The sequence below is a fragment of the Trichomycterus rosablanca genome, chromosome 14 (genome assembly GCF_030014385.1).
Source record: "Trichomycterus rosablanca isolate fTriRos1 chromosome 14, fTriRos1.hap1, whole genome shotgun sequence".
Classification (NCBI taxonomy): domain Eukaryota; kingdom Metazoa; phylum Chordata; class Actinopteri; order Siluriformes; family Trichomycteridae; genus Trichomycterus; species Trichomycterus rosablanca.
In genome coordinates, this window is record NC_086001.1 from 4,508,146 (window position 1) to 4,534,983 (window position 26,838).

The window sequence follows — 26,838 nt, forward strand, 5'->3', positions numbered from 1 at the left end:
GGGCAATTGGACTCACAGTAAAGATAAACCGGAGCAGCGCGCGCGCGTGCGTGCGTGCGTGCGTGCGTGCGTGTGTGTGTTTGTGCCTTTAGAAGAGACGCTTTGTTCACAGTATCGCTATAAGTGATTCATTGATTCATGAGTTGATTCGTTTTTATGTGAAGCGTAAGTTTCTCTTCTCGGTTATCTCTCCGTGTTTACTGTTATTAATTAAATGTCGTGGTTTTAAATAAACACCAGCTACTACAGAACATTTTGTGTGACTCTCTTACATTAAAAAGCTTCATTAAACCTCTATTAGCACAGATCTGTAACCGACCGTCAGACTCGTTCCGTCTAAGGAGCTAAAAGTTTTCTAAAAGTTCAGCAGATGATCCTGAACTAACGAATTTGGTAATGAATAAACTTTTGCCTCTGATTGGCTCTGTAACGTTTTCTGTTCTCATCTACATCACAAGTAAGAACCGCTTACGATTTACCAAAGTGAACCAGGAGTTTATATAACGTGCTGATAGAATCGACTCAGATGTGACCGGGTCGAATTATCTTTTTAAAGTAAATATTACAATCAGCAAAATTACATCGTAAGAGCTTTCACGATGGTTTCTGTACGATGGTTGATGAATGGTGATGTGATGGTTGGCGCTTCGTAGCTCAAAGTCTGGATCAATCCACTGAGCTGTTAACTTAACGTGATCTTTATATATCACACGATCGGATCGGCTACTTTTAGGAAATATCGCCGATCGCCGATAGCATATTTTTATAAAAAATCGGCCGATACCGATTCATAGCCGATCGATCGTCCCATCTCTAATATATATATATATATATATATAAATGAGAAAATAGCTGCCGTGATAGCTGACTTATTTACATGCATTTTATTTTACATAGTTATTTTACATGCAGAGGCCCGTGTCCGCGTGGGTTTCCTCCGGGTGCTCCGGTTTTCTTCCCACAGTCCAAAGACATGCAAGTGAGGTGAATTGGAGACACTAAATTGTCCAAGACTGTGTGCAATATAACCTTGTGGAATAACTACTGTTCCTGTCATGAATGTAGCCAAAGTGTAAAACATGACGTTAAAATCCTAATAAACAAACAAACAAACACACACACACACACACACACACACACACACACGCACGCACACAGTGCTTTCTGTATTTTTCTGCTGCTTTTATTGACATCTTGCTTAAATGGTGGAAGTTGCTACTGTGTCTGTAAAGTGCCAAGACTCTAAACCTGGTCTCTGTGCTGGCTGGCAAGCAAATGTGACCACTGTGCCAACCAAGCACCTCGTATTATTTTAATGTTTCAGAGATTTGGAAATTGCACTAAACGTGGCAAAATATAATAACATTGATTTAAAACATGTAGGTGGATTTGGATTCAGCATCCCTGTGTCAAATCAAAGTTAGTCATGCAAATATTGTCCAAACCTGTTTTAACATACTCCTGCTGCTGAGTTCTGCTTATTTTTGGATTAGTCACCAATTTACCAGCCTTTACTTCCTGAGTGGGGGTGAGTACAAATGAGGTGGCAGGAGAACAGCTGGGAGTTGGTCTGACTCAGAAAGTCTTGGGTCTGCAGGCTCCTCTGAGAGAAAGCTAGTGAGGAGGAGTTTAAATAAAATAACGCCGTGTAAGCCAGCAGGTTTCATACAGAGGAACTCGGCAGAGTCCTTAAGTACCGTCAGAAAGCAAACAACATCATAGAGGTCAAGTAGCATGAGAAGGTGCCGAGGGAACGAGGGGAAGGGAGCGTAGGACTGAGGTAGTACTCCCTCGAGCATTACTGTTAGTGACATCAACAGCATGTTGCGATAGTAAGCGTGTTTAAACTCAACCACACATTCCGACTAGCAGCAGAAAAAGCAAGACGCCGAGAGAGGAAAGAAGCAAAAGTCCAAGCTTTGGTCTTAATGTGTTAATGAGCAAACACAGGAGGAGGAAAGAAATATGTAGAGGGTATGAGAGAGAGGGGTTGGTCATGCCGTCCATGTTCAGCTGGCTGATTAAGGTGAGTGTTTAAGGAGCGTGTCAATGCACATCCAGATGTTCTAGCCTAAATGGTATGTAAGCTTTATGGATGCGACTATTTCATTATCAGGCTTCAGGCCAAAGAATTGCTGGTGGTGGTTATAATTTTTTTTTCTGGATTTTCCCCTGTATCTCCTAGGGATGTAACGATGCACCACAGGACAGTTAATAACCGGTTCAAAAATTCCACGACTCAAATCGATTTCACATGTAAAATAAATCAATGTTCAATTTAAACAGGGCAGTTGTAGCCTAGCGGTTAAGGTACTGGACTAGTAAGCAGAAGGTCGCTGGTTCAAACCCCACCACTGTCAGGTTGCGTCTGTTGGGCCCTTGAGCAAGGCCCTTAGCCCTCAATTGCTTAGACTATAAGTGGCTTTGGATAAAAGCGTCTGCTAAATGCCGAAAATGTAAATATAAACAGCAGAGGGCACTGGCGCGATTCACCTCGCCTGGTTGACGTCACTGGGGCTATACGCCTGGTTGCCAAATTCGGGTTTTTTCAGCCAAATTGGGCTTAATTCAAAATTGTTTTGCATAGTTTGTACCTACCTCAGAAATAAAATGTTTAGATATAAATTAGATATAATTTAGATAAATAAAAGATAATCAGAAATAAAGGATTTTATTTAATTTTAGAAAAACTTTAAGAGGAAACTCATTATGCTTTGTTAGGGTCTGTCAGGGTCTGGTAGGGTCTGGAAAGATCTGGTATGGTCTGTCAGGGTCTGGTAGGCTTTGGTAGGGTCTGTCAGGGTCTGGAAGGGTCTGTCATGGTCTGGAAGGGTCTGTCAGAGTTGGGTAGGGTCTGTCAGGGGTTTTCAGGGTCTGGAAGGGTCTGGAAAGATCTGGTAGGGTCTGTCAGGGTCTGAAACTCATCATTTGTCTTCAGTTTCAGTTTTAAAAAAATCAGGAAAAAATCATATGGTGAACCCAGTATCGTGAATCGCATTGCATCGTGGGTAGAGTGTATCATTACATCCCTAGTGTCTCCTAATCTAGTCATTCCCAATTCCCGAATGTGAATCTGCTGCCGCTTACCCAAACCTCGACCTTATCAAAGAGAGCCGGATCACCAAACACCCTCCGACGTGTCCAATCTGTGTTCTCTTCTTATCACCTGCCAGCGTCGGGCTCCCACACAGAGTCGTATCACGTAGGAAGAGCCACGCTAGGCTCCATGTGAACTCCCACTCGCACAGGCCTTCCCTCCCTTGAACAGGACTAATTGTGTTTGTGTCGGCGGCTCTGCTGATGAGTGCTTTACAGTGGTGTGCTGGCACTTTAGACCGCTTGACCACCCAAGCATTGAATTGCTAGTCTGTTGTTGGGGAATGCAGCTTTGACAGAGTGTTTGGTGTTGAAGTATTCTGGAGCCCAGTAAACAATGAATCAATCAGAGGTCAATGCTGTATTCACTGATGCTGGAGATTTTACTCTGAATAACACTCAGTCAAAACAAGAAAAAGCATGTCAGCAAGATATATTTGGGTTCCATATGTTTGTATGTGTTTATTATTATCCAGGACACCAGTTGTTTAAGAAGGACAAACTGGGGCAACTGTTGGACAAATGAATAGGATGCCTGTTCATACAGTACCAACTGCAACTCCAACACCAGACACGTTAGTCACTTAAGACCTACAGGCTGAAACCAAACTCATTATATTACTGAGAGGGAGCTATGCCAGGCTATGCTATGCTTCGGCAGTAGAAAAGACGTTATAGAGACCTGGTTATTGTTAATACAGGGTGAGTCAAAATGATATTACACTAATGGATCTATTCCCCGCGAAATGTGTGTCCGGGCTTTAAATGGTACTGTTGCTCGCTGGTTTTTGTGTGTTGAACATGATGGCGAACAGGTTGAGACTGTCCTGTAAATCAGTGGTCCCCAACCACCGGGCCGTGGACTTTATTTATTACCGGGTCGCACAGAAAGAATAAATTATTAGAGATCGCTACATCAGCTATGAAAATATTACTTCCATTTTCAACACACAGGTGTTTATCGTCTCATATCACCCCCAGGTGGAAGCCGCGTCTCGTTGCAGCGATAAAAGCTAATTTGTGAGCAGTATAATTTTTATTTTTAATCCTCCTGCCCCTGCCGGTCTGTGAAATTATATCTTATATGAAACTGGTCCATGGTGCAAAAAGGTTAGAACTGGAAAGTAGAAAGTGTGTCCTTGGCAAAACAGGGCCGTACCTAACACAGATGTGTAGTAGCCACCTGCTTCTTTCACCTATTTTGGCTAAAAGTCCTTTATACAAGCTAAATTCTCTTTATGATTATTCGATTGAGATGGTGAAACGTTTATGGTTTGACCTGCTTTGGTCGGTACAGTGTCTGCTTTGGGTGACGTCAAAAAAAAGAAAAGAAGCTCTGTGTGTGAAACAATGGATGGTCTTTTCTGCCTTGTAGTGGTGCACCTGACTATTAACCTAGCTCGCTTGCTAAGTTGTAGTGATAGCTTGTATTACCTGTGTGTTTATAGTGGCCTGTTGATGAACATTGGTGTGCTGATTTGCCACCCAGTGGACTGAAATTGAGCTGTTTAAGATTGTTTTCTGCGTCTGGCTGGGATGAGTAACAGAATCATGTCATTTATGAAACATCCATCTTGAACGGTTGTTTGGATTTGCTGATTATTTTTTATTAATATAAGAATCAGAATCTTTATTTTCGCCAAGTACCAGGTGTACAAGGAATTTCTTTTGGTGCTGGTGTCAACATATAAACATCTAATTCAATAATAAGAAGTTGTACTTTATATAAACATAGAATAAAAAAATATAACAGCAATATATTTTGCCAGTGGTCAGGTGGTATGCCGGACTAATGTCTATTACACTAGCCCACCATCTCAAAGATCCGGGTTCGAATTCCAGCGGTGCTGTCGGTCAGCCATGTGTCATGGTCATTCTAACAGCAGTTCAAAGGTCTGAGGTCAGTGTTGATGTCATACAGGGGAAAAACCCTGCAATGCATTGACACCCTGTCAAGGGTAGCCCTGCACAGAGCCCAGTGTTTCCTGGTGGAACTGGACCTGCCAAGACCCTCACCAAGATAAAGCGGTTGATAATAATAAATGGGAAAAAATATATATATATATTTTACTCACAGCGGTGAACAAACCTAAATTGTAAATTGTTGGGTATCACTAACATTTCTAGAAAATAAAGTTGTTGCTATGGAAACATCTGATGGTATTTGGTGTGTATTGTGTGACTGATGATCATGCTACATTGGGCGAATGCTTCATGTAGGAAGCGCTTGGTCAGTGGCTACTGTAAGTAAAACCAATCTCAGTGGTGTAAATGAAACACACACACATACCGTATAAGCATGGTCACCTGGAAAAGGAAGGGTGGGCCCTGGTTCATGTTTCTTCCATTACGTCTAATACAAAGCTCTCATTCAGAGGTGTGTGTGTGTGTGTGTGTGTACACAGCCCCCTTCACCTCATGCCACTCGCTGGCATTTGTTTGGCATTAAACGTCATTAGGTTGGCTTTAGACCACAAACAACCCACATGTGCTTCTGAGCTGGTAGGCTTTGAGAGTGTGTGTGTGTGTGTGTGTATGTGTGTGTGTGTGTGTGTGTAGGTGTGGCACTGATTTTAAGCAAGTTTTAATGAAGTTACATTCCTTCAACAAACAAGACTCAACAAGACCCAACTACACCCACATACATTCCCATATTCTCTCTCTCTCTTCCTCTCTCTCACTTTCTGGGTGTACTGTGTCCCATATACAGTTAATTGATTTTTGAGCTATTTATGTATGTATAGTTTAAAAAAAGGTCTGAGCACAGGATCAGTCATTTCTTTTCAGCTGCTCTTGTACGTAAGTCCAAACACCTGATCTGGCACAGTTTTTATACTAGATTCACCTCCCAGTGGCTTGGCTGTTCGGTCATCCAGTCAGTGGCTTAAGTTTTACATTGGTGCAAAACTCTAAACCCTTCTTTTGGTTTCAGGTCCCAGAGATCATCAGCACCTTAAGACAGGCCAGTAAAAGCTCTGCCCGGCAAGAGGATTCAACCACCACACATACTGGTGACAGTCGCCATGACGGTGGTCTTCAGGACTCATCTGAGGCGGCAACTGTATTCGCCAAGAAGTTTGAGGTGCTGTTCTGTGGGCGCGCAGTGGTGGCTCAGAAAAACGCGCCCCCGGCTTTGATAGACGAGTGCATAGAGCAGTTCGGCAAAGCAAACACCTCAAACTCACTGGCTGCTGGATTTAGACGGGCATTCTCGCTCACGCAGGTAACAAGGATACAAAAACACCTAGCGGTACCACCAGGGATGACAGCCTAGTTACAAATAATAAGATTAGATGGATGGATGGATACTTTATTAATAAGTAAAAAAAAAACCCTAGCGATAACTAAGGGTTAATGCTAAGCTGCACCAACAAACTGAAATACACCGAAATATTGACAGTAAACCAAGAACATACCAGGGATGGCACGTAGACCAGCTCAAATACACAAGGTGCAGAATCGGCCACACCAGAGTAACCCAGTTACTAACCCTAACCCACCAACACCAGATAAAAGAAGAAACCCCCCCCCCCCCCCCCCAACATGTCAAATCTGCCAAACACATATTACAATAAAACACATTTTAATAGAATAGATAGATAGCATCTACCAGAAGTGCAAATAGTAGCATTGTGCAAAAAAACAGAGAATATCAGTTACATATATCTATAATTAATATGAGTATAAAGTTATAACTATAGCTATATACATACAGTGTATCACAAAAGTGAGTACACCCCTCACATTTCTGCAGATATTTAAGTATATCTTTTCATGGGACAACACTGACAAATTGACACTTTGACACAATGAAAAGTAGTCTGTGTGCAGCTTATATAACAGTGTAAATTTATTCTTCCCTCAAAATAACTCAATATACAGCCATTAATGTCTAAACCACCGGCAACAAAAGTGAGTACACCCCTAAGAGACTACACCCCTAAATTTCCAAATTGAGCACTGCTTGTCATTTTCCCTCCAAAATGTCATGTGATTTGTTAGTGTTACTAGGTCTCAGGTGTGCATAGGGAGCAGGTGTGTTCAATTTAGTAGTACAGCTCTCACACTCTCTCATACTGGTCACTGAAAGTTCCAACATGGCACCTCATGGCAAAGAACTCTCTGAGGATCTTAAAAGACGAATTGTTGCGCTACATGAAGATGGCCAAGGCTACAAGAAGATTGCCAACACCCTGAAACTGAGCTGCAGCACAGTGGCCAAGATCATCCAGCGTTTTAAAAGAGCAGGGTCCACTCAGAACAGACCTCGCGTTGGTCGTCCAAAGAAGCTGAGTGCACGTGCTCAGCGTCACATCCAACTGCTGTCTTTGAAAGATAGGCGCAGGAGTGCTGTCAGCATTGCTGCAGAGATTGAAAAGGTGGGGGGTCAGCCTGTCAGTGCTCAGACCATACGCCGCACACTACATCAAATTGGTCTGCATGGCTGTCACCCCAGAAGGAAGCCTCTTCTGAAGTCTCTACACAAGAAAGCCCGCAAACAGTTTGCTGAAGACATGTCAACAATGGACATGGATTACTGGAACCATGTCCTATGGTCTGATGAGACCAAGATTAATTTGTTTGGTTCAGATGGTCTCAAGCATGTGTGGCGGCAATCAGGTGAGGAGTACAAAGATAAGTGTGTCATGCCTACAGTCAAGCATGGTGCTGGGAATGCCATGGTCTGGGGCTGCATGAGTGCAGCAGGTGTTGGGGAGTTACATTTCATTGAGGGACACGTGAACTCCAATATGTACTGTGAAATACTGAAGCAGAGCATGATCCCCTCCCTCCGGAAACTGGGTCGCAGGGCAGTGTTCCAGCATGATAACGACCCCAAACACACCTCTAAGACGACCACTGCTTTATTGAAGAGGCTGAGGGTAAAGGTGATGGACTGGCCAAGCATGTCTCCAGACCTAAACCCAATAGAACATCTTTGGGGCATCCTCAAGCGGAAGGTGGAGGAGCGCAAAGTCTCGAATATCCGCCAGCTCCGTGATTTCATTATGGAGGAGTGGAAAAGCATTCCAGTGGCAACCTGTGAAGCTCTGGTAAACTCCATGCCCAGGAGAGTTAAGGCAGTTCTGGGAAATAATGGTGGCCACACAAAATATTGACACTTCAGGAACTTTCACTAAGGGGTGTACTCACTTTTGTTGCCGGTGGTTTAGACATTAATGGCTGTATATTGAGTTATTTTGAGGGAAGAATAAATTTACACTGTTATATAAGCTGCACACAGACTACTTTTCATTGTGTCAAAGTGTCATTTTGTCAGTGTTGTCCCATGAAAAGATATACTTAAATATCTGCAGAAATGTGAGGGGTGTACTCACTTTTGTGATACACTGTATATGGAATTGTAACTAGGTACATAGTGCTACATACATAATAGCAATAATAACAATAAGCATATGAATAAAAATGGGTATGTATTATAATTATAACAGTAATAATAATAAAGTATAGTTAGGTATGTAATAATAAAGATGTGTAAATAATAACTATACAGCTGTAACTATAACTATATAAGGATGGTGAAAAATAACTATATATATGTATGACAGTTGTGTGACAGTTGTGTAAAGTGCAGACTGCAGAAAAGTTCAGAACGCCCCAAATACACCAAGGAAAGACAACAAGTACACATGCCTGAAACCATAAAAGACACAAAAACAGTTTTAACCTGCCCTGCAGCCATAAAAATGAAAATGAAGACAAGATAAAATAGACAGTAACACAATACCTGTTTTGCCATTAAATGACACACGTGTTAAACATGGATTTAAAAGCCAAATAAATAAATGAATAAATAATGCTTAGCTGAATGAACGAAATATCAGCTAACCCTAAATGATTTTGCAATACACCCAGCTTGTTTGCTAATGATGTTTCTTTGTACTGTAGGTGATAAACGGCACGAGTGATGGAGGGGACGGAGCAGGACGAAAGGCGTTGTTTTTCCGAAGAGATCCTAGCTTTCCCTTTCTCCAGGCGCTGGATGAAAACGGTCTCTCGCCCGAGCTGCGCCGGCGAGCCGCTAACGGAGCTGCGGGAGTGCAGCCTACCAGCCTGCAGGAGAACAGGACCATGCTGTTTACAGTGAGTGTCTGAACGCTGATTACTGTCTGTGTGGCTGTTCTACAATACGAACAGCTACAAGGAAATCTTCACCTCAGTACCCCCGCCAAAACTGCTTCAATTCCTGGAATCACTTGCAATTAAAAATGCCATTTAAGTTAGACCCTCATAGTCACACAAACACTCTTAACCACCATACGCACAAGAAAGCAAATCGACCCACCACCTTGACATTTAAATAATCTGCAGTATTAGCTAGCAATGATAATAGCCATAGCAGCTGACATGGCGTTAAGAATTAAACAAACTGTCTGTGTGGAGTGTGGCGAGCTCTCCCCGTATTTATATGGGTTTGCTTCCTTGTACTCTGGTTCCCCCCCCCACTTACCCCTGATTGCCCTCAGGTGTAACTAGGTGTATGATACCCTGACCAGGATAAAGACATTCTGACTTGATAAGTGATGAAGGACTCCCATTATGCAGGACCTACACTCAAATACTCAAATACTCATACATTCTAATCCACTCTCCTAAATACCCACAAGAGCACCAAAAACTGAACCATCCATCCCTCAAACTATGAAAGAAATATTCAAGCAAGCCAAAGCAAAAACAGAACTCGAGCTCTGTACAAATATAAAACTGAAACTTACATCTAAAGACCAACAGAACAAAACATAGATGAAAATAATGAATGTTTATGTCATGAATATAACCATTGTGTTGACATGATGTTAAACATTCAAACAAACAAACAAACAAACAAACCAGGATAAAGTGGATGATGAACTTGAAATAAAAATAAAATAGCTCATAATAATCATCTGCTCTTCCTTTCTTTGTCTCTGTAGATTGGACATTCTCAGATCTTCCTTGTGAGTCCAGACAGTAAGAAAGTGGCCATTGAGAAGAGCTTCAAAGAGATTTCCTACTGCTCTCAGGTGACACATTAAACTTACCACACTCAACAAGATGTACTGCAGAGAATAATAACTTAGAACAACTAGAATAATAATCTGACACGTCACTCTTTGGTAAAAAGCCATTTATACATCAGTCTCACTGCCTGTACCTGTAATTCTGGATGATTAATGGCCTCTGAACCTGTCAGTCCTATTAAAGAATGTGAGGCCTCTGTTCTCATCAGTATTACAGAAAGATGCACATGCTTTTGCATTAGAGGGTCCATGCAGCACTTTAGCAAATACCTTGAATACCATAGTAAACACGTGGACGCCCTATGGCGACCACTAGAAAGACCACCATGCCAACCACTCTGCAACCACCTCGGATAACTAGCAAGTAGCTGGAACACTATAGCAACCACTAATGCCAAGTTCACACTACACGACTGGATCTCTTGTAATCGGGAGTCTTTCAAGTCGGTGTGGCTTTCACACTACACGACTGATCGGCGATAGGGGGTCACACACTACACCATCCATCACCAACTGGAATTGCGGGCGATCTTCTCTGGTCTTCCAAATTACGTTTTGTCACGAAAACAAACGCGAGAAGTGACGAGGGGTTTAATGATATCACGTCCAAAAATGCACGTCAAAGTTTGTGCTCTGATGTGAAGCCTAAAAGCAAGGAGAAAAAATAAAGGAATCTGAGTGGATTTGGCTTTGATTGTTCTATAGTGAGTTGGAGGTTAATACAGTGTATCACAAAAGTGAGTACACCCCTCACATTTCTGCAAATATTTTATTATATCTTTTTATGGGACAACACTATAGACATGAAACTTGGATATAAGTTAGAGTAGTCAGTGTACAACTTGTATAGCAGTGTAGATTTACTGTCTTCTGAAAATAACTCAACACACAGCCATTAATGTCTAAATGGCTGGCAACATAAGTGAGTACACCCCACAGTGAACATGTCCAAATTGTGCCCAAAGTGTCAATATTTTGTGTGACCACCATTATTATCCAGCACTGCCTTAACCCTCCTGGGCATGGAATTCACCAGAGCTGCACAGGTTACTACTGGAATCCTCTTCCACTCCTCCATGATGACATCACGGAGCTGGTGGATGTTAGACACCTTGAACTCCTCCACCTTCCACTTGAGGATGCGCCACAGGTGCTCAATTGGGTTTAGTCCATCACCTTTACCTTCAGCTTCCTCAGCAAGGCAGTTGTCATCTTGGAGGTTGTGTTTGGGGTCGTTATCCTGTTGGAAACGAACTGGGAAGGCCCAGTTTTCGAAGGGAGGGGATCATGCTCTGTTTCAGAATGTCACAGTACATGTTGGAATTCATGTTTCCCTCAATGAACTGCAGCTCCCCAGTGCCAGCAACACTCATGCAGCCCAAGACCATGATGCTACCACCACCATGCTTGACTGTAGGCAAGATACAGTTGTCTTGGTACTTCTCACCAGGGCGCCGCCACACATGCTGGACACCATCTGAGCCAAACAAGTTTATCTTGGTCTCGTCAGACCACAGGGCATTCCAGTAATCCATGTTCTTGGACTGCTTGTCTTCAGCAAACTGTTTGCGGGCTTTCTTGTGCGTCAGCTTCCTTCTGGGATGACGACCGTGCAGACCGAGTTGATGCAGTGTGCGGCGTATGGTCTGAGCACTGACAGGCTGACCTCCCACGTCTTCAACCTCTGCAGCAATGCTGGCAGCACTCATGTGTCTATTTTTTAAAGCCAACCTCTGGATATGACGCCGAACACGTGGACTCGACTTCTTTGGTCGACCCTGGCGAAGCCTGTTCCGAGTGGAACCTGTCCTGGAAAACCGCTGTATGACCTTGGCCACCATGCTGTAGCTCAGTTTCAGGGTGTTAGCAATCTTCTTATAGCCTAGGCCATCTTTGTGGAGAGCAACAATTCTATTTCTCACATCCTCAGAGAGTTCTTTGCCATGAGGTGCCATGTTGAATATCCAGTGGCCAGTATGAGAGAATTGTACCCAAAACACCAAATTTAACAGCCCTGCTCCCCATTTACACCTGGGACCTTGACACATGACACCAGGGAGGGACAACGACACATTTGGGCACAATTTGGACATGTTCACTGTGGGGTGTACTCACTTATGTTGCCAGCTATTTAGACATTAATGGCTGTGTGTTGAGTTATTTTCAGAAGACAGTAAATCTACACTGCTATACAAGCTGTACACTGACTACTCTAAGTTATATCCAAGTTTTATTTCTATAGTGTTGTCCCATGAAAAGATATAATGAAATATTTGCAGAAATGTGAGGGGTGTACTCACTTTTGTGATACACTGTACATATTTTTTGCAATGCAACATTGGTGTTCTGTTTTGTAGAGAACAGTAAGATCAGAAATACTAGGCAAAAATCATGTAGTGTGAACTAGGCACAAGCAACACTCTAGAATCCACTTCGCAAAACCACAGCACTTAGTTAGCGACACCCTACCAAGCAACTGCTCAATCGCTCTGCACTTTCTTTAAGAAATGCTTTTTTCTGCTGTATAATGTCATCTTACTCTTTAATACTCATGTTTTTTTCTGCAGGGTATAAGGCACGTGGATCATTTTGGCTTCATCTGCAGAGAGTCGGTGGAAGGTGGAAGCTGCCAGTTTGTTTGCTACGTGTTTCAGTGCACAGATGAGGCACTGGTGAGGACAGAGTAATAGTGGGATGAGTGACCATGTATTTAATGGCCATTCTTCTGAAGTTTATCATCGTTTCTTCATTTTTAACTCACTTTTCCTCTAATGCTATTGGTCAGGTGGATGAGATCATGCTGACCCTGAAGCAGGCATTCTCAGTAGCGGCCTCGGAGAAGAGCAGCAGGACCCAGAGCTTGCAGTGTGAGGCTTGTCCAATGCAGCAGCTCCACAGACTGTGTGACCGCATTGAGGGTCAGAACCACATGTACACACATTACACACACACTACACACACATTGAATTGTGTCAAGTGTGTCATTGTAGGTTCATAAACACATGACATTCCTCCCATGTATCCAACAGTTATAGTCAGATTATTCAAGCAAGTAAACCCGCTAACTGTGCTATTGCTATGACAACAAAATGCCCTGCCTTGTTTCTCCTGAAGTTATTGATTGATTGATTACTTTATTGATCTCCAATGGAAAATTGCAGACAATTTGCTATACGTACATGTTATAGGTGCTCATTGTTGGTTATGCAATCTGTTTAACGTACACGTACGTTATTGGTTCCATCCTTTCAAATCAGTAGGTTTCTGGTGCCAGAGTGGTGTGATGCCCGGCTCATGGACCCTTGAGGACCGCAATCTATTTTCAGTCATTAAAAAGAGTTTTCAGTTCATTAAACCTTGTGTGAATTATTACAGCTACTTTATACGTGTGTGTGTGTGTGTGTGTGTGTGTGTGTGTGTAGGTCTCCATGCATCTAAAGCAAAGCTGGAGTTGCAGAAGCATGTGGCTGGACTGGATAATCAAGAGCAAGCTTGTGTTTTTGAGACCACCCTGGTGGGTATGATACCCCTGTTAATAATACAATCAGTACATCACTTCCTTTGCTACATATATGCTTATTTTTTTAAGTTTTCATAAATGTTTATAGTACTAAAAGACCCCAGAAAATATTAGTTGTCCCCCCAGGAATATGTTTGAGATTTTTTAGATTTGACTGATAAACGAGTGAAATCAAATCTAGCTTGTGCCTGGTTCGTATGACGACCTGGTGCTTTATATGGCTATGAGTAAGCACCATGCCTGCACTCCACATGCATTGTTGTAGGATGGGGAAATGTGTGTGTGTGGGTTTTCTTGAGTGTAGAACTTGCCTCTAATCTACTAGAAACCTGTTACACCACTTCTGTAAGCTAGACGTCTTGGCATGGAGGCTTGAATTGAAGGCCTCAGTTATTCAGGAATGTCAGGTGGTCATGACCTTCAGTGGACTTTAGCGATTGTAGCTTTCCCAACTGTGAATCTGCTGCCGCCTACACAACCACACGGCCCCCTTTAACATGAGCAATATGCGCCAGCTTTTCATTAGCTGCCAGTGTTGGGTTCCTACACAGAGCGGTATTTTGCATGGAGAGCTACGCTGAGCTTCATGTGACTCCACATCCACCTGAGACCCCGTCCAACCATCCCTTTCTCAAACATGATCAATTGTGTTTGTGTGGCCGCGTGGTCAGGTCGGCGGCTCTGCTGACTGCACGGTGGTTTGCAGTTAGACCGCTGCTCTACCTGAGCACCCTATTTGTAGCTGTTGAGGTCAGCTGAGCACAGGGGTTCAAACAGATTAACCAGAAGGTGTATAAATGTCTACAGAACTGTTGATCTCAGAACTTTTTTTTTGTTTATTCCTTTCTTTATCTTCAGTAATCTTTTTATTATGATCAGGGTCAAAGTGGGTCTATTTAAAAGACTGGGCATAGGTTAACATAGGTGAATGGTGAACAGCCAGTTCACCATTATTGAAAGGGTAGGAGAGAATTGGAACCTGACAGCACCCTGGGTAGCCAATTCAAAGCAAGCCAATGTGCAGTAGTCGTGCTGGTGATTGCTGCCATCTGGTGAGAAATTTTTTTAATGTAGACGTCGTATATCATTCCGGTCTGAACACCTGCACTGGCACAGGATGCCTTTTCTGATGCTACTCTCCTTATTCTTAATCTAATACTGAGAGCACACTGTTAAGGGGCACTTTCCAATGACTGGGCTGTTCAGCCACCCCCTCTCCCCCTCAGCCAATCATGTGTGTGTAGACACCTGACTGGTCAATAGCATCGCTGAGATTTGAACCACCAGGGCTATCGTGATTTACCGCGGCATCACCTGCACAGTGTGTTTATATGTAACTGGTTTTAAATGTACCATCATGCGGACCTTACAAACATACCTAGATCAATGGAGGATAATGGATTGTGCAACCAACAATCGCAATATAATGGCAGTGTAGCGAGAAGCAGAGTAAAATGTTTGAGAGACAACAATAAAAATGGGTCATGAGAAGAAAGTTTGAAAGAAAAACTTACTTGCAATGCTAGTAAATGAATCACGAGTCACATGGGAGACAAAAGAGCCTACCTGAGCCAACTGATATGAATTTAAAACTTATAACCATCTCATATAAATACATTGGCTGCAGCCCGTTCTGAATCATTCCTGTGCCCTAACCCCTCCTAAGTGTACACTTCCTAAAGTGAGGAAATGTAAGGAGATTATAATGATTATAATGTGGAACAGTTATCAACAGCTATAGTGTGTGTGTGTGTGTGTGTTTGCGCAGAAAGCTCACCCGAAGTCCGACCAGGAAGAGAACGAGCTGGTCGTGTCGTGTTTACGGCAACTGTGTGAGGAGAGACAGAAGACCCACACACACATACACAATGGACAAGCAAACCAGGTACTGCATAAACCACTGAAACTACTATAGTGCCTTCTGTAGCAGCGCCTACATATACAAACACCACAATCAGTGTATTTATACACTAGTCAACATCCCAATTCATCTCAAAAGGTGTTGGGTGGGCTTGAGATCAGACACAAGACTCATCAGACCATCTCTTTATTGACCTCGCTTTATGCACACAGACACGGTCAGGCTGAAACTGGAAAGGACCCTAACCACTTTATCTTTCCTGTTTTACTATTACTTTACCCTGGTCTGGGTCCTGGTGGGTCCGGTTTTCTTAGAACCACTAGGCACAATGCAGCAACACACCCCCGAAAGGACGCCTATCCATTGCGGGGCCTTGGTCATCCTCTCTTTCAGACATAGCCAGTCATGTCTGTATGTAGGCGGCATCAGGGCGGCACGGTGGCTCGGTGGGTAGCACTGTCGCCTCACAGCAAGAAGGTCCTGGGTCCGATCCCCAGGTGGGGCGGTCCGGGTCCTCTCTGCGTGGAGTTTGCATGTTCTCCCCGTGTCTGCGTGGGTTTCCTCCGGGTGCTCCGGTTTCCTCCCACAGTCCAAAGACGTGCAAGTGAGGTGAATTGGAGACACTAAATTGTCCAAGACTGTGTTTGATATAACCTTGTGTGAACTGATGAACCTTGTGTAGTGAGTAACTACCGTTCCTGTCATGAATGTAACCAAAGTCCTAATAAAACAAACAAACAAAACATCAAGGCATCAAGGTATATATATACGTCATTAACGTATATATATATATCTATTGTTAATGACCATTTGCAAATTTTATAGCTTCTTTTCCATGTTTGTTTGTGTGCTAGGAAGCCTCAGCCGTGTGTGAAGAGACATGTACAGCTACTGAAGGCAGCATGAGCAGCAGCCGTCTGCGTCTGGAGCAGTTCAAGAGCCGAGCCAAAAGATCCCTCGCTGAGTCACTGGAGGGGATTTGGAAGGTGCACACTCACTCAGACTGATTTAGATATTCACACACACGCAAACATGCCTTTTCTTTTAGTATTATTTTTGTAATAATATATGTATTTATATATTTTAGGGCAACAGTAAGTCCAGATTACAGAGGGAGAGCACTGATCGCACCTCCTCAAACTCCATCGACAGTACACACCAGGTTTGAGATGTGACCTTTTCACAGCTTTTCTATAATTTTAACATCCTTTAGGCTACATTCACTTGATATGCAACAAAAAGCTTTTGGTGCTGACTGTGATATTGTTCACTATGGGGTGAGACTTATCACGAGCGTCATGCATTGTGCACATTTACCTCTGATAGAACTCTGAGCCCCCAGAGAGATTGTTTGTATGACTTAGACAGAAGAGAAGCACAGACATAGCACAGAGAAACTGACTCTCACTGTTTCATACTTTAAATTAGAACCATGTAAAGCATTGTGGGTATAAATACAGCATGGTGACTAACTATTCCAACTGTTAGAGTAGCATGTCTGGAGTGAAAAGCAAACGTGCGTTTATTACAGTAAGGTGAATCCAAAACAATCACGATACATGGTATCCTCACCGCCCATAAAAGTCTGTCAAACCTACTTGTGTCTGTTTAGGATGTCATACTGGTGGAGCCTCCATCCCCGCCCATCGACCCCTCCAGCCCGCTCCGCTCCCACAATTCCACAGGGGATTTGAAATACCTGGAGGTTGAAGATGTAACCGTCGAGGGTCAGGACCCCCAGGCTCAGGGCTTCAGGAGGCGAGCGAGTACGTACAGTCACTCTCCGACTCGGTCTGCGTCCAGCCTGAATGTCCTGAGTGAGCAGCTCGCGGCTTCCAAACCCAAACTTGTCCGCCACTACTCCGTCAGCACCGACTCTCCTCATCAAACCAAGTGAGTGTGTGTGTGTGTGTGTGATGATGCTGCCTGTCTCTCTGTGTTTATACTGAACCTATTTCACATCTAGAAGACATTAAATGCTTAAACAGTGTAATTTAGTAATTTGGTCTTTTTTTTAAGAGGTGGACAAGCAAAACTGCTTCAAATTGTTTAATATAATTAATTTCCTTTTGCACTAATGACCTTGTGACCTCGTGTGAAACTGCTGGACATGTTTTTATTGTCTCAGTATATATGTATACAGTATACAGTATACCACTCTGCTTCCAAATTTCAGATTCTTTCACTGCTTGTGCCGGAGTCTCAAGCATACCATGGCCAGTTGTGTCTATAGAGTTTACAAGCAGGCCAGTGGCACCTCCAAAACACACACTCGAGACTTAATACATAACACTGGGGTAATTGTGATGGGAACCTCGGAAAGCTAGATGGTCCGACCACCAAAAATGTTGTGGCATCAGCAGTGTTATTTTTTAATGTGCGTCAGCAGGGTTGTTTGGTATTAACCGGATCATTCACTATCTTTCTGCACTTCGCTTTGATGTTAAGAAAACAGAAAAACTGCTGCAATAGAGATGCACTCTGCCCTTTCACTTCCTGTTATCTAAACAGCCACTTCCTTTTTTTACAAAAACATTGACTTCCTGTAGTTCATATTCCTGCTTTATTTTCCTGTAATATCGCTCTGATACTCCTGATATTTGTCTTTTCTCTTTATTTCTTTTTTCTTTCTTTGTTTCTTATCTTTTTTCTTTAATTTTTTTTCTTTTCTTTTTCTTTTTTTTCTTTCTTTTTTTCCTTTCTGTTTTATTTTTTTATTTTTTTTATTTTCTTTCTTTCTTTTTTCTTTTTTGTCTTTTTTAAACGTTTTTATTTTCTTTCCTTGTCTCTTTCTTTTTTTTCTTTTCTTTTTTCTTTTCTTTTTTCTTTTCTTTGTTTCTTTTCTTTCTTTTTTCTTTGTTTCTTTTCTTTTTTTTTCTTTTCTTTTTTTTTTTCTTTCTTTCTTCTTTCTTTTTTCTTTTCTTTCCTTCCTTATTTTTTCTTTCTTTCTTTTTTTTCCTTTTTTCTTTTCTTTCTTTCTTGTCTTTTTTTTTCTTTCTTTTTTCTTTTCTTTTATTATTTTTCTTTCTTTTTCTTTTCTTTTTTCTTTTTTTTTCTTTCTTTGTTTATTTTCTTTTTTCTTTTCTTTCTTTCTTTTCTTTGCTCTTTTTTTACCATCATCAGGTCGGCTCATGTTGACGATGTGTGCTCTTCTACTTCTGCATCTTCCTCCCATCCTTCCTCTTCTTTTCATGCTTATTACAGACTAATGAAGCCAAGATCTCTGGCTCTCGAACAGCTCACCAAACCACTGAAAAGGTGTGTGTCTGTGTTAATGTGTTAATTCACTGGATAGAAAGCTGTACTTTTATAATAATCAATTAATTTTTTAATATAATCAGTTGAATGTGTAGTGGATAAAATGCTGGAATTTACTGGAATTACTACCCACTAATTCTCTAACTTTAAAACCTTGCTTTCTTCTTTCATCTAATTTTTAGCTTGTTTTTTTCTGTGCTTTGCTTCTTTCATTCTTCTCGCTCTCTGTTTCTCTGTCAGTGGATTGAGGGCCAGACTGTCCTCCTCCTCCTCAGTTCCTAACTTCCTAAAGTTTCTGGCCCCTGTAGAGGAGCACGATGACTCTTCTCTTACTCCCAAACAGAGGTGCTCTGCTTATATTGATTTCTAGTCGTCCATCCATCTCGATTTCTTTCACTTGCACTTTTTCTTGTCTCATAATCATTTTTCGTGCTGCCAGTATCATGCAACTAAAACTTAATTTAGCTATTATTTTGGAATTGAATTTTTTTAACTGGACACAAAAATTAAAAAGTGTGAATTTTGAATGTACTACTAAATCTGTCTAAAGCCACATTTTGGTCAGATCAGTACACCAGGAAGACTCCAGGTATTTTTAGCTTTTACTGTGGCTTCTGTGCGATTTCAATTCTGTCCCAATCACAGATGGAGGTGTTTTTCCTTTTATTCCTGTTTGAATCGACATCTCTGTGTTTCTGTTGCCATTTCCTTTTGGTCAGGTCCTTTTGAACACTGTGCGTATCTATAGTAAACAGTTTCCCAATGATGAAAAGCCTGACGGTGTAAAAAAAGAGTTGTTTAAACATGTACTTGGTTTGCCTGGTGGAATTTTATCTACGTTCTATTTATAGTGGGAAATCATTAACAGGAGAAAGACAAAACGTGACTGTAGGAGTAAGATCCAGCAGCTGATTACAGTAGTAATGATATGAACAGCTACAGTACACCATGCTGCTTGTGGAACGTGGATAAGGACCATGTGACACAAACATCCTGGAGTTTTATCACTAGGGAGACTTTTGTATTTTGTAAATCCCTGATAAAGTAAAATAGGAAATTGTTCAAGGATGTTTTTATGAAACGTGGTGTGAACTCAATCCTGTTCACACAAACAGTTCCCTTCAGTATTTACGTATTATTGTTCCCCTTTTTTGTTTGTGTTTTTGTACACACACCACACACCAATGAGCCAAAACATTACTAACTAAAACACCACCCGCCTAATATGCTGTCAAATCAGCTATGACCCACCAAGACATGGACTCCACAAAACATCTGAAGGAGTCCTGTATTATCTGGGACCAGGACATTACCAGCAAGTCCTTCGACTTAATATACACTGCGAAGTGGATCATCCCACAGTGCGTCCTGGTGATGTCTCGTCCTTAAGTAAACAATGTACACGTCAGCTATCCACACGACTTTCCTCCATTCCTCTGAGTGCCCATTTTATTTGTTCATTGCTGACCAGATGCCACAAGTATTGTTGAGCAGCAACTCCAGCTCTCGCTGAACTAAATCCGTTATTGGTTAGTCATTACTGACTTTAAACTCTCGAAGGACTAAATCGAGCACTACATCCTGACCTGGAAATCCATCTAGATAACAAACCCCATAAATGTGGTCACTGCAAAACTTTAAACCAAAAGCTCTTTTCTCCCATATATCACCACATAAAAAGAGAATGGACCAAAAGTGGGCACAGATTTCCCCTCTTTTATTTAAATTTACAGAGCCTTATTCAGACTTTAGGATAGTTCCTGGGACAGCGTGGGATACTAAGAACCTGAGTTAAAGTGCCGCCAATGTTTACATTTAAAAAATGAGAAACATCTGATACATCACCTCATTACCTCATGAAATCTGAGAGATTTGAGCCAAAGTTGTGTCAGTCGAGCAGCTTTCTCCATATCTGCATTGTTATTGTTTAGTGTAGAGATAGAAGGTTGTTTTGTAGGTGCAGCAGGAAACCACTAGATGGCGCTTATTGTTCATTAAAATGAGATGTTCTTAATGTCTTCAATGTATGACCTGTTGGTCATAATGTGAATGACTACTCGGAAGAGAAAGTAGTAATAATAATAATAATAATAATGGTAATAATAATAGTAAATAATAATTAAATGTGTAATAAATACAAATTAAACTTTATTAGCTAAAACTCTGGAATTGTCTTTTTGAAGAGCTGGTGGTTAATTCATTTAAAAAGAATTTAAAACCCAGATATTTTCAAACCAGTATATTTTTCTCACATACAGAAAAGATCTAACATGAAACCCGTCCAGGTTCTGACAGACAACAATACTTGGGGGGGGTCTGAAAGACAGGGTTATTTGTGGGAAAGAGGTTGTTCTAATTAAAAATTAATATTAATGCATGAGGGGAAGTTTTGAAAGATGGACTAAACACATATTTGGGAGGTAACATTTTCAGGACAGACCAAGATCCATGTTACAATAATTTATTTTCCTGAGAAGTCCACACATATTTCAACAATTAATGCCAAGTCTAATTCTCCATGTGCTACACCAACATGGCTTTGTAGAGTGCCTGTGCTTGACTGGCCCGCCTGAAGTCCAGATCTGTCAAGAATGGACAAAAATTCCACTTGCAAAACTGTAAAAATTTGTGCCCTCACTATCCAAACCATATAAAAAGTCTCTTTAATAGGAAAGAACACAGGGGTAAACACGCCTCTGTCCCAACTTATTTAATATGTTGGCCACACATTTTTTTGACTTTATATTTTTGCCCTACAGGAATTATTGGATTAACCGTTTAAATAGTAAAACGTCCCTAAGATTTCTGATTTGTGTACACAGAGACGTTGCAGCACTGTCCAGTCCTGGAACCTCATGTGTGGTGGGTGAGGACAGTCCGCTTCGCCATCGCAGACACTCCTGGAGACAGCAGATCTTTCTCAGGGTGGCCACGCCCCAGAAGGGCACAGATACACCAGGTAACACAGACAGACTAGTGCTGCACACACACACACATACACATACGTACATACATACATATGTTCCACATGTTTTACATACCTGTGCAGATTATACAGCATACACTCACACACCCCCTCTCACGTGTGCTTTTATGGTCTGGTCTGGTCTGTAATTATTCATTGTGTGTGTGTGAGAGAGAGAAAGAGAGAGAGATGTAAAAACATAGATAACGCATACATGAGCTCAGTGCACAGCTTAAGGCCACATCAGAACCAGTGTGTTTTATTATAGTGGCATTCCTGTCATGTGTTAAATGAATCAAAGAACCAATAACAAGTTAAATGTTTATGTTAATTGGTAGTTTTATGTATTATTTGGAAGGTTTGTGTAATAAAAGCTTTTTTTCACTTTATATTTAGTTACATGAGTAATTATATTGAAACTGTCATATAATATTTAATTCTATTTAAATATTTTATAGGGTTGGCTGGCACCTGACGGTTTGTTTGTTTATTAGGATTTTAAGGTGATGTTTTACACTCGTTCCATTCATGACAGGACAGGTAGTTACAGATTACCCATGATTCATCAGTTAAAATTTAATATCAAACACAGTCACAGCCAGTTAAAATCTCTATATCACCTAATTTACAGTCTTTGGACCGTGGGAGGAAACCGGAGCTTCCGGAGGAAACCTATACAGACAAAGGGAGAACATGCCAAGTTCACACAGAAAAAACTCGGACCGCTCCACCTGGGAATCGAACCCAGGACCTTCTCAATGTGAGGCGACAGTGCTACCCATCGAGCCGCCCCAATTTACTGATGACGTTTCCATAAATCTAAATGCCTCTAAATCTAAATCAGGCCAGCTAAGCACTTTTTGTGGTCGTCACGGTGGCTTAGTGTGTGGAGTTTGCATGTTCTCCACAAGTCTGCATGGGTTTCCTCCGGGAGCTCCAGTTTCCTCCCACAGTCCAAAGACGTGCAAGTGAGGTGAATCGGAGATACAAAATTGTCCGTGACTGTGTGTGATTATTAAACTTGTGAGCTGATGAATCTTGTGTAACCAGTAACTACCTGTCCTGTCATGTGTGCAACCAAGGTGTGTAAAACATGACGTTAAAATCCTAATCCTAATCTTAAATGATCTTTCTTTCAAAGTGTCTTATATATTATTATTTGCCTCCTTGATTCAAAGCCAAAGTCGAATTTGTGTGCTCAGGGTGCTCATACACGTTTTCTGTGTGCTTCACAGCACCTGATCGTGTCTAGAGAAAGCTGTCTAGTTTAGAAAAAAAGCTTTTTTTATTTAATATGATTCATCAAGCTTGGCATAAAATCATCATAAGGCACGCAGCACCCACACGTACAGCTAACATGATAAGCTGGTCCGTTTGCAAAAGGCTTGGTAGCTAGAACAGCACGTATTATAACCCAGGTCTTGTTTACTCTGAGGTGCGGCTGAGGTCGAACCGATTCCGTTATCAGAGGATTTGTTTGTGCTGTCAATGACTCAAGCCATAGATCACTAAAGTACACACGCTGTGAAAACAGTCGAGGTGTAGTAGCTAATCTTCTTGTGATGCTCTGTGGAAATTAGTTCATCATAACTACGGTGCACTCGAAAGAGACAGTCGGAGTCAACAGATTGAAACACACTTCCTTTATGAACTGAAGTTCTTTAAAAAGCTCAGGAGGTTTTCTAAAAAAAAAAAAAAAAAACATGCGTGTGATGTGATGCTCTTTATCTCTGAGATGAGAGTGTTTCCTCCGGGAGCTCCGATTTCCTCCTACAGTCCAAAGACGTGCGAGTGAGATAAATTGGAGATACAAAATTGTCCATGACTGTGTTTGACATTAAACTTGAACTGGTGAATCTTGAGTTCTGTCATGAATGTAACCAAAGTGTGTAAAACATGACGTTAAAATCCTAATAAATAATCTTCTGCCTAATCCAGAAAGATATGTCAGTAATTGAAATAATTGTATTGATTTGATCTACGTTTATTAAATTATGTGCAGTAAATCGCACTAGCCCACTGCTATTATTTAATTAGTTTAAGATAAGATATTCTTATTTGTTAAGATATTCTTCACAAAGTCAGAATCTCCAACCAAAAAATGTTTTGTGCCGTATTTGTGTGTTTGCTTATTCGCTACAAAGGACAACAGCTGGCAAAACGTCCTCCAAGTGTGGCGATTCCATCATTTGTGCCAGGGGTTGCAATACTTGTGGCTCAGTTTAGACTCAGTTTTACACTGGCTTAGAGACATTTTTAAATAATCAGTCAGAATTACTTACAAGAAATTGGGAGGCCGTGCCACAAAGTTAATGACATTATATAACTTTCAAGTCCCCCAGCAGCTTTACCTGTTTTTTTTAGTTTGAAAAAATTCCAATTATGGAAAGACACTCCTGTCACAGAAAAAGAAGTTACAGTAATCCCAGATCAGGTTAGGTATTAGGTTAGGTACACATCTCATACAGGTGCGTGTAAAGTTTAACTTTAGGTGTGAACCGTAGACGTACACAAGCTTTGCTGTTCGTTTTAACATTTAAAGCTTTTTTCTGTCCATTTTCTGTTTTGTTTTTCTTATTTTTTCTTATTCTCTCTCTCTCTCTTTGCTGTCTCTTAGCTTTTGTTGTGAATCTAGTTCATAGTTGAGTTGGTTAAGGAATGGGTCTTTAGCTGGAATTAGCTTTAAGCACTTAATTTGCACACCTTGAACACAAAGAGAATGCCTGAACCAGTTTCCAGGGAGGATTAAACAACACTGAGCATTGATTTTTTTGTATATAATTTGTTTTCCCTAAACACTGGCCATGCTCTGAGCTTTTCCATGGAATTAAGAGATGGTCACTCTGTGTACTTCTCAGAAGATAAGGTGCTTAACATTGTACAGCACATTCCCCTAAAGAAATTCAGTAAATAAATTGGACACTGACCCTATGTTAGGGGCTTTAAATTTTAGGAACCACAACTTAACCAAATTTTCCCACTTTTCTACCCTAATGGACCATACTGTACACAATACAATAAGTGCATTATTTCAAATAATGTTAGCAGAGGTATGGTCTTATTTTAAATAGCTTAATTAGAGATAAATTCCTTCTCGATTTCTTTAGAAAGATGCGTGGATGTGGTTGGAGCAGTGGTAGATTACCCATTACTGCTTGGATCCAGGGTTTGGTCAGGCATCTACATACAGACATGATTGGTTGTGTCTGTTTGGGGGTGGCTGGTGCCCCATTACGGATGCCTGTTTTGTCTGGGCTGTGTTACCACATTGCGCCCAATGATTCCGGGGACACTGGATCCACCTCCATGAATGGTGATGACCAGACTTAAGTGCTGATAAAAGATGATGCCTTATCATACCTGCATATACACGTGTGTAGTGCAGTGAAATCTTTTTCAGATATACCAGCTTGTTTGGAAATCAGTAGGGTTCAGTGCCCGGCTTGTGGGCCCAACAGTGGCTGCTCGGCACTGAGCTCAAAATAGTTTCATCAGTGATCCCTAAACGTATTGTAACTAATTATATTTATTTATTACGTCAGTAAGGGCAAAAAATCTCAAAAGGTCCTTTTACACCATAGTTTACTGTTAATCCTTATGCAAATGGTTACGGCCACTGGAGTTTGTTTAGCCAGTCAGGCTCAGGCTTTACAACTGGAAGAAACCTTACAATAGCCAAAAATACACAAACCCCCACCAGCAGTCATCAGAGGGGCGTGGTGCTCAGCATTTTTAAATGTGAAAGACCATTGGCTAAGTTGAATAAATCAAGAAGGCACCACAATGCTGTAACAATTATTTAATGTAGAATGTAGTACAGTGGCAGGGGCGGCACGGTGGCTTAGTGGGTAGCACTGTCGCCTCACAACAAGAAGGTCCTGGGTTCGATCCCCAGGTGGGGCGGTCCGGGTCCTTTCTGTGCGGAGTTTGCATGTTCTCCCCGTGTCCGCGTGGGTTTCCCCCGGGTATTCCGGTTTCCTCCCACAGTCCAAAAACATGCCACCAGGTTAATTGGAAACACTGAATTGTCCTATGGATACCTAGCCGCTAGATGCACTAGTGCATTGTAGTGCCGGTCCCAAGCCCGGATAAATTAGGGAGGGTTGTGTCAGGAAGGGCATCCGGCGTAAAAATTGTGCCAAATCAATGAGCGATCATGAGGATGACTCGCTGTGGCGACCCCTGAAAAAGGGAAAAAGCCGAAAGAAGAAGAAGAAGAAGAATGTAGTACAGTGGCACCTTGTAACTCGACGTCCCCTAAACTCGAAATCTTTGAAACTTGACGCCCTTCATCAAGAAATTTGTACCTTTAAACTCAGTGTTTACCTTAGACTTGGCATAATGAATCAGAATCAGAATACTTTATTGATCCCAGAGGGAAATTGCAGTTCTTACAGTAGCACCCATTTATGTAGAAAGAATAAACACTCTACTAGCTTAAAACAAGTAAAGGTTTTGCCACTTATCATGTGAATGCGCCCATACTGAACTCGCTTATTGATTTTTAACTGTTTTTCAATTAAATTTCAGTGTTTTTATATTATATTTGTGTTATCAGTGTATAAGTGTCAAAAACAACCCCATTATTTTACATGAGCCTAAAATGTATGCAGTTCCGCAGGACCATAGGCACATTAACAGGTTTCCCAAACATCCTTATGGGAAAAAATACCTTTAAAACTCAACGTCTTTTAAACTCATCGCCACTCCCAGAACCAACTGACGTCGAGTTTCAAGGTACCGCTGTACTAACTGTTCATTTGTGGTGTCTTAGTACATTTTGTCTTAACACTTAATCAGCATCTGACATCATAACAGAACTCGTCTGATTTACGCATGTATAACAAGTTATGAAGCAGATTACACTTACAGTTAAATTAATGTGTCACAACTGGTCCCAGGAACACTCACACCCAGCACACATAGCCATTTATGTCTGTAATGACACCAGACCGGCTGATGGCATCACTGAGATTCAAACCTGGTGGTGAGATAGTGTAATAGATCCCTGCGGAAACCCGAGCGCCCTTCCCTTGGCAATAAGTGGTATGAATATATCAATACGACAAATAAAGCTTACTAAAACTAATTTACTCATATTGACATGCAGTTACAT

At 41.5% G+C, this 26,838-nt stretch overlaps 1 protein-coding gene across 1 annotated transcript in view; it reads left to right on the forward strand.

Moving 5' to 3' along the window:
• Positions 1–26,838, forward strand: part of tbc1d1 (TBC1 (tre-2/USP6, BUB2, cdc16) domain family, member 1) — a 62,584-nt gene that overhangs the window by 12,980 nt on the left and 22,766 nt on the right. The window contains exons 3-13 of the mRNA XM_063009178.1: positions 6,029–6,319; positions 9,007–9,201; positions 10,032–10,121; positions 12,686–12,790; positions 12,904–13,036; positions 13,541–13,632; positions 15,407–15,523; positions 16,354–16,485; positions 16,587–16,661; positions 17,112–17,392; positions 21,580–21,716. Coding sequence (XP_062865248.1) covers positions 6,029–6,319; positions 9,007–9,201; positions 10,032–10,121; positions 12,686–12,790; positions 12,904–13,036; positions 13,541–13,632; positions 15,407–15,523; positions 16,354–16,485; positions 16,587–16,661; positions 17,112–17,392; positions 21,580–21,716 — 1,648 coding nt within the window. The remainder of the gene's footprint in view (positions 1–6,028; positions 6,320–9,006; positions 9,202–10,031; positions 10,122–12,685; positions 12,791–12,903; positions 13,037–13,540; positions 13,633–15,406; positions 15,524–16,353; positions 16,486–16,586; positions 16,662–17,111; positions 17,393–21,579; positions 21,717–26,838) is intronic.